General features: G+C 34.9%; 1 protein-coding gene across 2 annotated transcripts in view; it reads right to left on the bottom strand.

The window, feature by feature from the left end:
- Nucleotides 1-745: 745 nt before the first annotated feature.
- Nucleotides 746-18,221, bottom strand: part of KATNBL1 (katanin regulatory subunit B1 like 1) — a 34,963-nt gene continuing 17,487 nt past the window's right edge. For both annotated transcript variants that reach the window (XM_004421370.3, XM_087424683.1), the window contains 9 exons: nucleotides 16,550-16,680; nucleotides 15,596-15,636; nucleotides 8,767-9,046; nucleotides 5,982-6,100; nucleotides 5,239-5,289; nucleotides 5,057-5,146; nucleotides 4,637-4,726; nucleotides 3,714-3,807; nucleotides 746-1,717 (listed from right to left, as the gene is read on the bottom strand). In XM_004421370.3, coding sequence (XP_004421427.1) covers nucleotides 1,685-1,717; nucleotides 3,714-3,807; nucleotides 4,637-4,726; nucleotides 5,057-5,146; nucleotides 5,239-5,289; nucleotides 5,982-6,100; nucleotides 8,767-9,046; nucleotides 15,596-15,636; nucleotides 16,550-16,666 — 915 coding nt within the window. In that variant the 5' untranslated portion in view covers nucleotides 16,667-16,680 and the 3' untranslated portion in view covers nucleotides 746-1,684. The remainder of the gene's footprint in view (nucleotides 1,718-3,713; nucleotides 3,808-4,636; nucleotides 4,727-5,056; nucleotides 5,147-5,238; nucleotides 5,290-5,981; nucleotides 6,101-8,766; nucleotides 9,047-15,595; nucleotides 15,637-16,549; nucleotides 16,681-18,221) is intronic.

The following is an 18,221-nucleotide window of genomic DNA, read 5'->3' as shown; positions in this document are numbered from 1 at the left end:
TAAGACAGTGATAACTAAAGGAATAGGACAAAGAAAGATTATATTTCATCATCGTAAGGTTTCACAGAGATGACACAGGTTTACCATTCAAATTCCCACCTCCTGAAAAACAACTTCTTAAATAACTCAACTCTCAAATCACAGAAGTGCAGTAATCTGAAATTATTCTAATCTAAAGACTTAAGAAAACAGCCAATTACTACAATTGATGTTCACTGTGAGGAATCCATAGCTATACGAAATATATCTGCACAAAAAGAGAACTCAGTGAAAGACAACATTTTTAAAGCAAGAAAGATGCTTGTTTGGGATTCTCATCAGTAGTCACTGATTGGGTCAATGCTCAAGATTTACATTCAAGCACTTGAAGGATTACTGCATAGAAATTTGATTACTAAAAATCTTTGCTTAGATGCCTCTCAGGCTCATTAAAATTAGATGATGTACGAACCAATAGTAGTATTTAAACCCTAATCACTTTCAAGATAGGTAAGATATACAGCTCTTAAGACATTCCAGAAGTGACTTCACTCACACTAAAAATGGTATTTAAAAAAAAGACCTCAGTGTGCTGGCATTTCATACCAACCATTGGAGGAGGTAGTAATGTAAAGTATTGGAATTTAAAATATAAGGTCAGCACTAACTGTAAACATTTCTAAAGCATTGTATGTAATTCTTTAAAACATATGTAGTGAAAAAGAATTAGAATTCATATAAAATAAGAATTAAAAAAAGCAAAAAATAGAAATATTTAGTGAATTTACTCAAATGAAGGAAGCTTAAATGATACAGAACTGAAAATATTAGAAATCTGTACACAATAAAAAGTGAATATAAATTAGCCAACTCCATGAACATTTCCAGTTAAGCATTCATACAAATACATATTCACCTTTTTCTTTTATATAGGAATAACACATACACACATGACATGATGATTCTGGCAAAAAAAAATCAGAGATACTAAAAATAATCCCAAGTTTTAAAAATGATGTGGAATAAGTTTTAACAACAACATTCTACATGAATGGAAACCCCTGATTTAATTCCATGATTTTATCATGCCAGAAGCATGGTTGGTTTTAATTTTTTTTAAACAGATATTGGTATCATACACATTGGCTTATTAATAATTAAGGCATTTTGTATACACAGTATCTCAGTGTGGACAAAAAACTTTTAGTATTGATTATTTGCCATGATGTTTTAAACTTTCAAAGTCTTTTCAAAATAAGAAAATAGCTGCACACATTTAAGTGTTTTCTTATAAAATACAGTCTTAAAAAAAGTAATGATGATTGGTCTTTGTAGATCCTAGTAATAAGTCCTGTCTTATTTTTTCACATAGTATAAATTATATTCTTATGCAGGATTGCATTAAGACCCAGTAGTTTTCAAACAATGTTACCAAATAACCATATAAATCCCAAATGCAGCAAAGGCAAACAATCTTTGTAGTGCACTTTCACCTCACTGAAGTTGAAGCTGCTCCTTTTGGATATTTTTCCACTTCAATGTGAAGTAGATTGCTAGGGTTCTGTTAGTGGTTTCATTATGTGGCTTTAAAAAAAATGATTTTGATTTCTTCCACAGTTCACAGTTCTCAGATAAGATTTTTGGGGAAATCATATAGTCCAGGGATGTTTTGAATAATCAAATGCTCTTTAGTAGATGAAGTGTCTCAATGCAACTGTAATAAATAAGCATCTACATCCTTAGAGAATAAAACAAAAACACTTCATTAGCCACTACAGTAAATACACATATACACAACCCATTTTCTTCTCCCTTTTTGTCACTTGATTTGCCTTAGTTTCCCTTTGTGATCTTTTGAGGGTAAAAGATGTGTCTTACTCAACTTTTTATCTGCATTTGTTTAGCACAGGGCCTGGCACACAGCACGTGCTCAATAAATGTTTGCTAAGTGCTGAGTGAATGATTTGGTTCCTGTGATGAAGCAACTCTGCTTTTATAGCTAAGCAAGATCATTAAATCATTCACGGAAATTCCTCCAGTACTATATAAACTCTAGGCCAGCCTGATTATAGCCTCTCTCTCTGATTTCTACCCTCAAGAAAATTACAACTGAGGGTTTAATATTGTAAAAGAGGGTTTATCACAGCTTAAGGAACTTTATAGAACTTTTAACCACTCAATATTGTCTTAAATAATAAATATAGTATCTTTTTTTTTTTTTTAAAGATTTTATTTATTTATTTTTTCCCCCCAAAGCCCCAGTAGATAGTTGTATGTCATAGCTGCACATCCTTCTAGTTGCTGTATGTGGGACTCGGCCCCAGGATGGACGGAGAAGTGGTGCCTTGGTGCGCGCCCAGGATCCGAACCCAGGCCACCAGCATCGGAGCGCGTGCACTTAACCACCAAGCCACGGGGCCGGCCCTAAATATAGTATCTTAAGGTCATGTTTACAATAAAGCTTCTCCCTTTATAAAAACTTACAATCGAAAGCAAATTTCTAAAGAAACAATAGTTTTTCAGTTCTACTACCAAGAATACAGGCCCCTCCAGAACAAGGTAATATATCATGTATGCTCTAAAAGTATTCCGTTTTCTATCAACTTTTACTGCATTTTTTTCTCCTATTATCAAAAGAACAACAACAACAAAACTTCTGGGGAATTGATTTCTTTTTAAGATTTTCATCATTAAGAAGTCTACAGAGTGGGCCGGCCCCGGGGTGTAGCGGGTAAGTGCGCGCGCTCCGCTGCTGGCGGCCCGGGTTCGGATCCCAAGTGCGCACCAACACACGGCTTCTCTGGCCATGCTGAGGCCACGTCCCACATACAGCAACTAGAAGGATGTGCAGCTGTGACATACAACCATCTACTGGGGCTTTGGGGGAAAATAAATAAATAAATAAAATTATAAAAAAAAAAAAAAAAGAAGCCTACAGAGTAAAATTATATACAGTGGTAACACCTTGCTTGATATATCATTTTGCTTCTTTTCTTGAAAGAATCCAAGAAGACTTTTACAAGTAAGTCCATGATATAAATCCTCTTATTTAGAATATTATATTTTTTTAAACCAAAGAATGCTCTTATATTTCTGGCTAATGCCCATTTATGATAGTAGTGTGCCCAGTAAAAGGGTGGAAATATTTCTTAACAATGATTTTTTTCTGCAATTATATTTTAACTACCAATGTTTTCTGGAGTTTAAATATTAAAATCTAGAATTATTCTGAGAGACAAGCAAATCAATAAAGACCAATGTCAAATTCATACTGTAATCTGAACAGTTTACTTTCCCCAAAAGCATAACATTAGCAAAAGCCAAGTAAAAATTAAGACCCTCACACCATTTGATTGTATTCCTCACCTCTTGCTTCCTGAGTGTCACTGTGTTTTCAGGTGCCTTCCTTACCTGGATTCTTAACTTTTTTTCAAATATTTTTCTCTAATTGGAACTAGTTCAATTAGATTAATTACCCTCTAGCACATTATTTCTGTGGCTGTATCTGAAACGCACTCAATGGTGAATTCCTGTGTTCTCTACCAAAGTCACATTCATATCCAGAAGCCCTTAAGCATTTGCAAATATGAAACTGACTTTACTTTATTAGAACAGTACTGAATTATTTTGTCTAGAGATTTGAAAGAGTTCATTTTTAAATGCATAATACTAATACATTATTTCTAATTTTTAATTAAGCTTTAATATAGACTTTAAGCTTAAATATAGATTACCTTAGCTATATTACCAGTATATCCTGGAACCAAAGTAAGATGGTTTTCCTGTTCCCACAATCCACTTAATTGTTGTTTTAAAATCTGAATATTTCTAGGAGAAAAAAAGAAGAAAAGTTAGAATGCAAATATAGTATGATATGGACTTTGGTAGTAAATGCAATTAATGAAAACAGTGTTCAAATTTTCAAGTATTTATCAGGAGAAAATTATACTATTTGAAGCCAAGCAACTCTTTAAAATAGCACATGCCAATTATGGAAATGAATGGTTACTTAGTTGTTAAACCAGGTAAGAAAACTAGGCATGTAGTGCATTTGGACAACCTGTTCTTGGGTATGAAGTGGCAAATTCTGAGAGCCTAGAAAGAAAATTATGAACTTTAAGAAGACTATTAAGAGACTTTTTTTTTGTAGCTTCATGATAATCTGGCTCATTTGGTAGAATATCCACACATTTTCACACCAAGGAAACAGTTAAAGTATGATGATTATAATATAGTTTTTAGCATTGTAATCACTCACATTGGACTATCAGATTAACGTCTAGGTAGCCAAAAGACCCTGCAGGACGCCTCCATTCCTGTGCCTCAATACTTATTCTACTAAAGGCCATCTCTTTTTCTCTCCCTTACTTATTATAATAGATATGAGGGTTAAACCACTGCTGTGCTTCTTCCTTCTAAAACGAACGGTCAGGTTCTACTAGAAGAAGAGATACAGGGGGTTACTGGGCTCTGGAATTCAACTTCCAGGCATAATTCTCACATGTGAACAGTATCCAAATTTAACATTTCTCTGAAAATGAAGACAATAAATATTATATACTGATGATTCTAGAATAAAATTATCATCTAGTTTAACCAAGCTGCTTTTCAGAAAAAAATTTTAGTAGCATGAGTTTACCTTTAAAAGTATACCTACCCATCATTTATAATTTCTGTTTTGGACGATAGTTCTGACCACCACCTTTTTATGACTGCTTGAAGCCAGTTTAAACCAACTATTATGTATCTGAAATGACATTTTGTTACAAAATGTTTTCATCTTTACAAAAGATGATATTCCTCCCCTCCAAAAAAACACATACACATACCGACATTTCCCCTTTTAAAAATTTATTTCCCTACTTTCACAAAATTTTATTTTATGTAACTTGTTTATAGATGCATTTGAAATTGTTATTTAGTCATTTCATATTCTTTTCCTAACTGGACTATTAGCAACTTGAAAACAGAAACCATGTATGTCTCATGGAGCTCAATCTATTACTATGCACTCACAAGGCACAAAATCAAGGATGTTCAAAGAGAAAAACGAACTGAGATTCATATTAGCACTTACTCTTCAAATTTGCTTTTAAGTAGTGACTTTACTAGAGGCAACAAGTCTACACAGCAGCCAAGTGAGATGTATTGTTTTTCTTCCTGTAAACTAAGATAAAGAAATACTAAGTTATAAAAATATGAAGAGGCCCTAAATTTTCCTTCTTTAAACTACTTTTTTCTTAAAAATATTCTTTTTACCTATTGGTAAGAACAGGAAGGCAATCCACCACAACTCCAAGGTCTTCTATCCTGTGGGTACAAAAAGGACAGCATTGCTTAGAGAGCTGATTCCTTATTTACTTTCATATGATAACCTTCACACTGCTTTTGAGAAATTCACTCATTCAACAAATAATCCGAGTTATCTATGATGAGCTAGGTGGTGGGGATACAGCAGTCAAGAAAGATAGGGTTTGCATTCCAGTATGTGTGTGGGGGGGGGGGTAGGAGAAGGCAGAGACAGACAATAAACAAACAAACAAGTAAAATACATACAGCACATTGATGGTGGTAAGTGCTATGGAGAAAAATAAAACAGGAAAGAGAGAGAGGGAGTGAAGAAATATCTATTTTTAAATAAGGTGGTCAAGGAAGGTCTCACTAAGGTAACATCTGAGAAGAGACTTGAACACAGTGAGGAAGGTAATGCTTAAAATTTTCACTTGAAGGGGATTTTTAAAAGGTTAGCTTTCCCATACCAGTATCTCTTAGTTTTATGGATAAGAATCTTAGAGAAGGTAACAGCTTTGTTCAATCTGATAAAACGGTTTTCTGTATTTTGGTTACTCTTAGACTAATGATGAATGTAACTTAAACCATACTGTCTCTATCGAAGCTAAATACAGAAGTTTAACATTTTAGCCAGTAAAGAAGAGGCACTTCTAGATTAACACATTGGAAATTACTTTTACTGAAAAAAAAGCATAAAGGGTCACACTTACCTCACCAAATAAGCTACAAGTTCACTTATACTTCTCTTTCTCCAGAAAGTTAAAGCTACATTCAATCTCAAATTCCTACTGAACAAAACCTGTGCCATTGTTTCATGGTCCTGAGAAACCTGAAAGGCAGAAATCTAATTTGTTAAAAAGCACACTGAAATGTGATACGAAGCCATTTTTTTCAATTAAATTATTCCGGTAGACATATTTTAAAATTATGCAAAGGTGACTCCTTTGACTGGCCCACAAAAGGAATATTGCAATTGAACAAATGATCTGAATAAATTTAGGGCCTGTTTATTTTTTCTTATTTGCTATCATTTTTCTTCTAAATTTCAATAATTTGTAAAATAAGGTATTTTTATCTCACCCACAAACCTAGGATTCAATTTGTAATGTGGAATAAAGGAAAAGGTAAACATATAGGCTAGTCATTACCAACTGAATAGCATAAGAAAGGAACCATAAAAATTCAGTTCTGTGACAAGTATTTAAATTCATTCATTCATTTTTTCTATATAATAAAGTAATATATTCTTGTAAAAAGTTTAAATAATGCAGAACTGTATAAAATAAAAAGTGGAATATTCTCTACCTGCCCACAAAAATATCTAATATCACTTCCCAGAAGTAATCACAGTTGACAGACTGGTATGTATCTCTCCAAACCATTTTCTAGATAAAGACAAATTAGGTACATATAAAATTAAAAAATTATTTTTTGAATACCTTTATATTTTTGAATACCTTTCTTTTTAACTTACATATTATGAAGATTTTTCAATATCAAAACATAGATCAACCTCATTTTAAAAAGACAATTACATATTCTCCAGTCTCTTTGCACCATAATTTATTTAGATTGATTCTGGTTTTTCCCTATTAAAACTATGTATCAGTGAACATCCTTATGTATGTAAATATGTGCACTTGTACAAATCCTTCTGTAGGGTTAATTTTAGAATTGGAATAGCTAGATCAAAGTTACAAACATCTGAACTTTGACAAAATAATATGGTATCACTTTTAGATTTAGGTTGTTAGAGCCGTCACTAATCAATCAGGAAAAATGGTTTGAAACAACAACAGAGCAATCAATAAATCTATTAGTGAAGTATAAGGTTAAGGAACATTTGCAAAAAGTAGTCAAAACAAGAGAGAAAAGTAAAAAGGCCTTGAAAAAATGTCTCACTGTGGCACTAATTCAAATGCACAACTGAAACTTTTTTTTAAAGGCATTTGCACTCAGAATGTTTATTTCCTCAGTTCAACTGAAGAACCAACCTAGGTCCAAATTTACGCCAGATTTCTGGGTTATAAGCCACATGCTCTTTTCCTTCAAGGTATGTATTTTTTATGATTATCCGATCAGTGGTGGCCTCATCACTTCTATAACTACACAACAGTGTCTGTTTTTTACACACCAATCTTTATCTCCTCAGATCCTGCAGAATGCATTACACAATAGAAAACCCTCAATAAATATCTGTGAATGAATTAGTATGACAGTGATTCTCTTTTACACTAAGGCTTAGTTACCATCCTATTCTCCAGGGCCCAGGATAATTCACTATTAAATCAAATTCCCCTTGCTTCCTCTTTTCTCAGATACTATATAACTTTCTATTACTCCAGCATCTAATTTTTACAAGAACATTTTCACTAGCAAAAAGAATCTTTTTTGCATCATTTCATTATGGTTTAATTAGTAACACTTTATTTTCTACCTTTCTTTATCCTAAATATAATGCTCATCTTCATTCACTTATACATACTTATGACCATTTTAATTTAAAAAGATTTTTTTCCTGCTTGTATGCCACAGAAAATGCTTTTTAAGCTATCATGCCAGAGAGAAACAATACTAAGTTTATCAAATCGCAGTTAAAGAAATTAAGGTACATTCAAGCAATGTAATGTTATGTATCTATTAAAAAACTATAGAAGCATTATTCAATCACATGGAAAAATATGCAAATATTAAACATAAACATCAAGTTATCAAACAATCTGTACAGTATGAAGAGAAAAGACATCTTAAAAACTTAATACTTTTATTTCCAAACATTGACATTATCGATAATTTTTTCCTCTGGGTTTATTTTCTACAACATATACAATAAACATGTAATAATTATTATTATTATAAACTCATGTGTGTTTATAAATTTTATCAAATCATTCCTTCAAATGACCATTGTTCAAAAAATGACTATTTTGAGGTATAATTTACATATCATAAAACTCACCCATTGAAAATACATAATTCAATGATTTTAAATTTATAGAGTTGTGCAACCATCATCACAATCCAGTTTCAGAATATTTCTGTCACTGAAAAAAATTCCCTTGAGCCTATTCAGAAACTAATTTTGCCTGAGCCAGAAGAGCAGCACACCTTAGCCGGTCTGCCTGAACAAAGCTACCATGAGGCAATTTTGAGAGCCCAGCAAAATGTGCCTGCATAACTAGCTTTGGTGGTCCACTTTTTAGGCAAGATTTCTTCTTTTCCCTTCCTTTAAATCTCTACTGGCCAACTTGCCATTCTGGATATTTATAGCAGCTTGTCAATCATTTCATTCCATCTTAGATATCACTAACTTAGAGAAATGGAATAAACTACTGACTCAAATTTGCTTACTATAGAAAAATTGTATTAGGGAGTTAAAATCATTCAAATAAGTCTGAACTCAATGGGTGGCAAATTATTCTGCTAGCAGAATATGGCAAAGGAAAAAACCAATAGTGTAACAGGAATAAAGTTAAGCTTATATCAATGACTTACCTCAGAAAAAAACCCACCATATTTTGATGATGGGCTTTCTGTCTGTGAAGAACTAGAATCACTGGAGTTAACCAAATAGGTTCGACTATCATGACGTAATTTTTCAGGCAGATGGCCTGCACAAGCCAGTTCATTTTCTTTATTTGCCATGTCACAGCCCCCACTTTTAGGGGACTGTTTTTTTCTGTAACAAGGATTTGGAGAAGGATGAGGAACTTTCTTTCTACGATAAATCACCTTACGTAGTTTATCCGGGCTTTTCACAGCTTGTCCAACTGTTCTGTAAAAAGAATTGATTTTCTTAAATGAAAAAAAAAAGCATATGAAAACATTTAAAAGTTTTTAACAGAAAGGTATAATAGGCCACATTTTCTGATCACAATCCACTAAAATTAGAAGTAAATAGAATAAAAAAATTCTTAACTCTTAGATCAAAGAGGGAAATGACATCTTCTGGAAAGCAATGAAAGGATGATACTTTATCCCAAATGAAAATGAAAAGAGGCATAACTAGATGCTTTTAAAATGAAATATTACAGGCCATTTTAGGAGTAAGAACAATTTCTAGTCACCTAATCTTTTTCTAACAAAGTGACACAATAATTATGTAAGTTTGAATATATTAAAGTTTAAGTTGAAGTATATTTAATTTTGTTTGAATAAGATAAACCACAATAGAGCAAACCTCGTGGTTTAGTATAGTGGTTCTCAAACGTTTTGGCCTCAGCACGCTTTGCACTCTTAAAAATTCTTGAGGTCTCCACAAATAGGAAAAATTATGTATTTTCCATGAAAGAGTGTAACTGATACAAATGAACAAAAAAGAGTTTAGATATCACATCAAAAAGATAAAATGTGGGAGGAGGGGAGTAAAAGAGGAGAGCTTTCGGAGAGAGGTCAAACGAAAGAGACCAATCAACATAATACAGATTGCTTTATACGTAGGTTACTATATATGAACCTCATGGTAATCACAAACCAGAAACCTGTAATAAATACACAAAAAACTACGAGAAAGAAACCCAAACATAATACTAAAGAAAGCCATTAAACCACAAAGGAAGAGAGCAAGAGAAGAAGAAAGGAACAGAGAAGAACTACTAAAACACTGAGAAAAAAAATTTAAAACTGGCAGTAAGTACACACTTATCAATAGCTACTTTAATCAATGGACTAAATGCTCCAATTAAAAGGCATAGGGTGGCTGATGGGACAAAAAAACAAGACCTATATAGATGCTGCATACAAGAGACACACTTCAGACCTAAAGACACTCACAAACTGAAAGTGAAGGGATGGAAAAAGATACTCCATGCAAATGGCAATGAAAAGAAAGCTTGGGTAGCAATACTCATTTCACACAAAATAGACTTTAAAACAAAAACTGTAACAGGAGACAAAGAAGGGCACTACAAAATGATCAAGAGAACAATCCAACAAGAGGATATAACACTTGTAACTATCTACGCACCCAATGTAGGTGCACCTAAATATATAAAGCAATTATTAACAGACATAAAAAGAGAAATAGACAGTAACACAATAATAGTAGGGGACTTTAACACTCCACTTACACCAACGGATAGATCATCCAAACAGAAGATCAATAAGGAAACATTGGCCTTAAATGACACACTAGAACAGATGGACCTAGTAGATATATACAGAACATTCCATCCAAAAACCGAAGAATACACGTTTTTTTCAAATGGACGTGGAACATTCTCCAGGATTGATCACATATTAGGCCACAAAACAAGTCTCCATGGGCCAGCCCCGTGGCTTAGCGGTTAAGTGCACACACTCCACTACTGGCGGCCCGAGTTCGGATCCCAGGCGCGCACCAACGCACTGCTTCTCCAGCCATGGTGAGGCCGCGTCCCACATACAGCAACTAGAAGGATATGCAACTATAACAACAACTATCTACTGGGGCTTTGGGGAAAAAATAAAAAGGAGGAGGACTGGCAATAGATGTTAGCTCAGAGCCGGTCTTCTTCAGCAAAAAGAGGAGGATTAGCATGGATGTTAGCTCAGGGCTGATCTTCCTCACAAAAAAATAAATAAATAAACTGTTAAAAAAAAAAAAAAAACAAGTCTCCATAAAGTTAAGAAGACTGAAATAACACCAAGCATCTTTTCTGACCACAATGGTATGAAACAAGAAATCAACTATAAGAAGAAAACCAGAAAAGCCACAAATATGTGGAGATTAAACAAAATGCTACTAAACAACGACTGGGTCAATAAAGAAATCAAAAGAGAAATCAAAAAAATACCTGGAGACAAATGAAAATGAAAATACAACATGCCAGAATTTATGGGATATAGCAAAAGCGGTTCTAAGAGGGAAGCTTATAGCAATTCAGGCCTATCTCAACAAACAAAAAAAACCTCAAATTAACAATCTAACAGTGCACCTAAAGGAACTGGAAAAAGAACAAACAAAGCCCAAAATCAGTAGAAGAAGGGAAATAATAAAAATCAGAGCAGACGTAAATGAAATAGAGACTAAAAAACAATAGGAAAAAAATGAATGAAACCAAGAGCTGGTTCTTTGAAAAGATAAATAAAATTGACACGCTAGACTCACCAAGAAAAAAAGAGAGAAGGCTCAAATAAGTAAAATCAGAAATAAAAGAGGAGAAATTACAATGGACACCTCAGAAATACAAAAGATTATAAGAGAATACTATGAAAAGCTATATGCCAACAAATTGAATAATCTAGAAGAAGTGAATAATTCTTAAAATCATACTACCTTCCACAACTGAATCAAGAAGAAATAGAGAATTTGAATAGATCAATCACCAGTAAGGAGATTGAAACAGTAATCAAAAACTTCCCCCAAAATAAAAGTCCAGGATCAGACAGCTTCCCTGGTGAATCCTACCAAACATTCAAAGAAGACTTAACACCTAACCTTCTCAAACTCTTCCAAAAAACTAAAGAGGAGGGGAAGCTTCCTAACTCATTCTATGAAGCCAACATTATACCCTGATACCAAAACCAGACAAGGACAACACAAAAAAAGAAAATTATAGGCCAATATCACTGATGAACATCAGTGCAAAAATCTCAACAAAATACTAGCAAATCAAATACAACAATACATTAAAAACATCATGCACCATGATCAGGTGGGATTTATTCCAGGGATGCAGGGATGGTTCAACATCCGCAAAGCAATCAACATGATACACCACATTAATAAAATGAAGAATAAAAATCACATGATCATCTCAATAGATGCAGAGAAAGCATTTGACAGGATACAGCATCGATTTATGATAAAAACTCTGACTAAAATAGGTGTAGAAGGAAAATACCTCAACATGATAAAGGCCATATATGAAAAACCCACAGCTAATATCATCCTCAATGGCGAAAAACTGAAGCTATCCTCTAAGAACAGGAACCAGACAAGGATGCCCACTTTCACCACTCCTATTTAACATAGTATTGGAGGCGCTGGACCAGTGGCACAGCAGTTAAGTGCACGCGCTCCACTTTGGTGGCCCAGGGTTTGCAGGTTTGGATCCTGGGCGCACAGTGACGCACCTCTTATCAGGCCATGCTGTGGCGGCATCCCATATAAAGTAGAGGAAGACGGGAACTGATGTTAGCCCAGGATCAATCTTCCTCAGCAACAACAAAAAAAAGAGGAGGATTGGCATCGGATGTTACCTCAGGGCTGATCTTCCTCACAAAACAAACAAACAAACAAAGAAACAAAAACATAGTACTGGAAGTCCTAGCCAGAGTGATCAGGCAAGAAAAAGAAATAAAAGGGATCCAAATTGGAAAGGAAGAAGTGAAACTGTCACTATTTGCAGATGACATGATTTTATATATAGAAAACCCTAAAGAATCCACCAAAAAACTTTCAGGAATTATAAATGAATAAGGTAAAGTTGTAGGATACCAAATCAACACAGAGAAATCAGTTGCGTTTCTATACACTAACAAATGTGCAGCAGAAAGAGAAATTAAGAATACAATCCCATTTACAATTCCAACAAAAAGACTAAAATACCTAGGAATAAACTTAACCAAAGAGGTGAAAGATCTGTACACTGAAAACTATAAAACACTGCTGAAAGAAATTGAAGACAACACAAAGAAATGGAAAGATATTCCATGCTCTTGGATTGGAAGAATTAACATAGTTAAGATGTCCACACTTCCTAGAGCAATCTATAGATTCAACAGAATCCCTATAAAAGTTCCAACAACACTTTTCACAGAAATAGAACAAAGAATCCTAAACTTTATATGGAAATAACGAAAGACCCTGAATAGCCAAAGGAATCCTGAGAAAAAAGAACAAAGCTGGAGGTATCACACTTCCTGATTGCAAAATATACTACAAAGCTATAGTAACCAAAACAGCATGGTACTGGCACAAAAACAGACACACAGATCAATAGAATAGAATCGAGAGCCCAGAAATAGACCCACACATCTATGGACAGCTAATTTTCCACAAAGGAGCCAAGAACATACAATGGAGAAAGGAAAGTCTCTTCAACAAATGGTGTTGGGAAAACTGGACAGCCACATGCAAAAAAATGAAAGCAGATCATTATCTTACACTGTACACACAAATTAACTTAAAGTGGATTAAAGACTTGAATGTAAGACCTGAAACCATAAAACTTCTAGAAGAAAAGATAGGAAGTGGGCTCTTAGACATTGGTCTCAGCAACATATTTTCAAGTACCATGTCTGACTGGGCAAGAGAAACAATAAACAAAGGGGACTACATCAAACTAAAAATCTTCTGCACAGCAAAGGAAACTATCAACAAAACGAAAAGACAACCTAACAACTGGGAGAAGATATTTGCAAACCATACATCTGATAAGGGGTTAACCTCCAAAACACATAAAGAACTCATACATCTCAACAACAAAAAACCTAACAACCCAATTAAAAAATGGGCAAAAGACCTGAACAGACATTTCTCCAAAGAAGATGTACAGATGGCCAACAGACACATGGAAAGATGTTCAACATCATTAACTATCAGGGAAATGCAAATCAAAACTACAATGAGATATCACCTCATGCCTGTCAGAATGGCTATAATTAACAAGACAGGAAACAACAAGTGTTGGGGAGGATTTGGAGAGAAGGGAACTCTCATACACTGCTGGTGGGAGTGCAAACTAGTGCAGCCACTATGGAAAACAGTATGGAGATTCCTCAAAAGATTAAGGATAGAACGACCATAGGATCCAGCTATTCCACTGCTGGGTATTTATCTAAAGAACATGAAAACAACAATGCGTAAAGATACATGCACCCCTGTATTCACTGCAGCATTATTCACAATAGCCAAGACTTGGAAGCAACCTAAGTGCCCATCAAGGGACGAATGGATAAAGAAGATGTGGTATATATACACAATGGAATACTATTCAGCCATAAGAAATGATGAAATCCAGCCATTTGTGACAAGATGGATGGACATTGAGCATATTATGCTAAACGAAATAAGTCAGAGGAAGAAGGTCAAATACCATATGGTCTCACTCATAAATAGAAGATAAAAAACAACAACAAACAAACACATAGAGACAGAGACTGGACTGGTGGTTACCAGAGGGGAAGTGGGGAGGGTGCAAGGGATAATTAGGCACATGTGTGTGGTGATGGATTGTAATCAGTATTTGGTTGGTGAACATGATATAATCTATGCAGAAACAGAAGTATAATGATGTACACCTGAAATTTACACAATGTTATAAACCAATATGACTGCAATAAAAGTAAAAAAAAAAAATTCTTGAGGTCTCAAAAGAATTTTGTGTGTGGGTGCATGTTTGTGAGGAAGATTAGCCCTGAGCTAACATCTGTTGCCAATCCTCCTCTTTTTGCTGAGGAAGATTGGCCCTGGGCTAACATCCATGCCCATCTTCCTCTAGTTTATATGGGAAGCCGCCACAGCAGGGCTTGACAAGCGAGGTGTCAGTCCGTGCCAAGGATCTGAACCTGTGAACCCCGGGCCGCCGAAGTGGAGAGCGGGACTTAACTGCTACGCCACCAGGCCCCTCAAAAGAATTTTTTATGTGGGTAATATTTATTGATTTTTACCATAACAGAAAGCAAAACTGAGAAAGTTTAACTTATTAAAAAAAAAGACTCATTACATATTAACATAGAATATTTTACCCAAAAAGTCCTATGTTTGAAAAAAAAATATATATAATATATATACTGAGAAGACTGGCACTGTTTCATATTTTTGCAAAATCACTAATATCTGGTTTAACAGAAGACAGCTGGATTCACACATCTGCTTCTGCATTCAATCATGATATCAAATATCATGTAGCCTCTGGAAAACTACTGTATACTTCTAATAGAGTGAAAATAAAGAAGGTGAATAATGTCTTAGTATTGTTATGAATATAGTTTTGACCTCAAAAACTCCCTTTTCAGGCTTCAGGGACCCCCAGGGTCCTCAGATCACACTTTGAGAATCAGTGGCTTAGTAGAAAGTGCCTTTAGAGTTTAGGAGATCTGCGAATGAATGCCATTTTTACCACTGTCTGGATGTATGACACTGAACAAATCACGTAACTTCTCTGATCTTCCGTTTTTCTCATCAACTGTTAGGATAACGATATATCTATTTAGCAGGACCATTGTAAGGATTAGAGATAATACTGATGTGTTTAGTACAGTGCCTGGAACAAAGGAACTATTTGACTATAAATTAACTATTATTATAATAAAAGAGAATATTTATTTTTTACCTATTTTCACTCTTACCCAGTTTTCAATATTTGCTGCTTCCCATAAACTTTAAAGAAGCTCTTACCTATTTATGTAAGCAGCCAACTGTTTTGGAGATTTCTTAACCTGAAAAATAAGAGTAGTTAGCTGTAGCACATTTAAGTTCCTTAATGAAGCTATGTAAACTCTGTGATTGTTACTAACAAATTTATTTTTCAGATTAAAGCTTTTTTTTGTTCTAATACTGTAGTCTCAGTCATTAGTTACAACAACATTGTATGTAGGTATGTTTGACAAAGCAACATATCCATCTATTTTCCACGCCACTAGTCACATATTATACTTACAGAGTGCTTAGTAAGTGAGCTGAATTTTAATATGGTTTTAAAAGAAATTATATCAGTGCTAATGAGCCTTGCAATAGTGAACAAAAATGATTTCTGAGATTTCTCTTTAATATTAAACCAAAATATCAAAATTATATCATATCAAAACAGTATACTGGCCAAAAAGTTTTTAGAGCTTTCAGAAGGTAAACAGTTTTCAATATATCATTAATTCTACTTAATTCAGAATCATTACTCTCTTGTTGTTTATACAGTTTAACTAGAACTATCCATAGACCTAACAGTTTAAACAGTCTGTGGTGGACTTAATGATTGTGTCTTTCCAAAATTCATATGTTGAAATCCTAAACCCCAAAGTGATGATATGAGGAGGCAGGGCTTTTGGGAGGCGATTAGTCCACGAAGGTGGAGCCCTCATGAATGGGATTAGTGCTCTTATAAAAGAGACCCCAGAGAGCTCTTGCCCATTCCACCATGTGAGGACACGAGAAGACAGCCATCTATGAATTAGGAAGCCGGCCCTCACCAGCTACCAAATCTGCCAGCACCTTGATCTTGGAATTCCCAGACACCAGAACTGAGAGAAATAAATTTCTGTTGTTTATAAGCCACTCAGTCTATGGTATTCTGTTACACCAGCCTGAACAGACTAAGATACTGTCTTACACAGTACCTAGAAACCATGGACTTACCTCCTTCATGTTCTTATTAGTGAATTTAGAGATCCTTTTTCTAGGAAGATCAATGTAATGATCCTCAATACTATTACAAAAGTTCTGTTTTTTAACATTGTGGGTTTCAGATGCCATAATCTCTTAAATACCTAAAAAAAAGAAAAATAATAAATGGAAAATAAAAAAGCAAAAGAGACTATTTCCTTAACACACACATAAACATACAACAGCTCCGTGCTATGTAAAAGAGGTTTATGGAGTAAAGCAGGGGACACAGTTCTAATTCATACATTTTTAAAAACCTTAAACAAGAGGAAGCACAAGAGAAATTACAGCTCTTTCTGTTCTCATTCTTTAGTTGCAACCAGTTACAATAATACGGCATGTATTTTTTGCCCACGCAACATGTCAATCTCTCCATTTTCCATATCATTAGCCATATATTAAATTTAAATTTACAGGTTATGAAATCAGGTCTATACAGTAGTGGTATCTATGACATCCAAATGTATAGAAGCCTAAAATTTTGGAAACAAATCAGTGGGTCAAATACAACCACAAGCAGCCAGAGGAACCAAAATCAGACTCTATATTATCTGACTTGTTTTATGCCTAATCCTTAAATTTTTCTTTCATTCTTGCAGCTAGCTCTCCAAAGCTTTCCTCTAACTTTGAAAAAATAATCCATACTCTCCTACTCCTAATTACACCCAAGGGGGGAAAATAGATGCTATGACTTTGTTTATGTAACAGAGGAAATTAGTGATTTTCCCACTTGTACTTAGGTTTCACACAGGAAATTTATTTCAGATCATGCCCTGAACACAATTCCCTCCCTCATTCTTTCTGTAAACATTTACTGAGTATTCACTGTATGCCAGGCCCTGGAATTAACACAGATGATGGACAGAGATCCAGTTCTAAAGAATCATTTAGGAAGCTTTTTGAAAACATATTTTTCTGGGCCCCAACTTCAGACTATAAATCAGGAGAGGTCTCCGCAGTAAGGCCCAAAGCAATTATATTTTTAAAAAGCTCCACAGGTATTTCTGATGCATACACCTAATAGAAAACCTGCCTGGGCTGGCCCCATGGCTTAGCGGTTAAGTGCACATGCTCCGCTACTGGCGGCCCGGGTTCGGATCCCGGACGCGCACCGACGCACCGCTTCTCTGGCCATGCTGAGGCCGCGTCCCACATACAGCAACTAGGAGGATGTGCAACTATAACATACAACTATCTACTGGGGCTTTGGGGACAAAAAAGAGGAGGATTGGCAATAGATGTTAGCTCAGAGCCGGTCTTCCTCAGCAAAAAGAGGAGGATTAGCATGGATGTTAGCTCAGGGCTGATCTTCCTCACAAAAAAAAAAAAAGAAAGAAAAGCTGCCTTAGAAAGTTTTCCAAAAATATGCTCAAACAAGTGAAATTTTGCAAATAATTTTAGGGTATTCCTGCACTAATCCATGGACAGCCCTCCACCTGTACCCCCAGGTTAAGCAACCTCTAGAATGTGACTTTTTTAAAAGTAAATACAGAATTGCAGCAATAAAATAAGCATTCTGACAGAGGGGCACCCACGTGAGTCAGCAAGCTTCACTGAAGAGAGTCTTAAAGGACAAACAGCACATTGAGAAAACAGCACGTGCAAAACTGAAAGGCATGAAGCAACATGGTTTGTTTGGCAATCT

This window comes from Ceratotherium simum, chromosome 3, assembly GCF_057802395.1.
Source record: "Ceratotherium simum simum isolate JZ-2026a chromosome 3, ASM5780239v1, whole genome shotgun sequence".
In the NCBI taxonomy this organism is placed as follows: Eukaryota; Metazoa; Chordata; class Mammalia; order Perissodactyla; family Rhinocerotidae; genus Ceratotherium; species Ceratotherium simum.
Note: the sequence above shows the minus strand (reverse complement) of the source record. Positions and strands in the feature narration are given on the sequence as shown.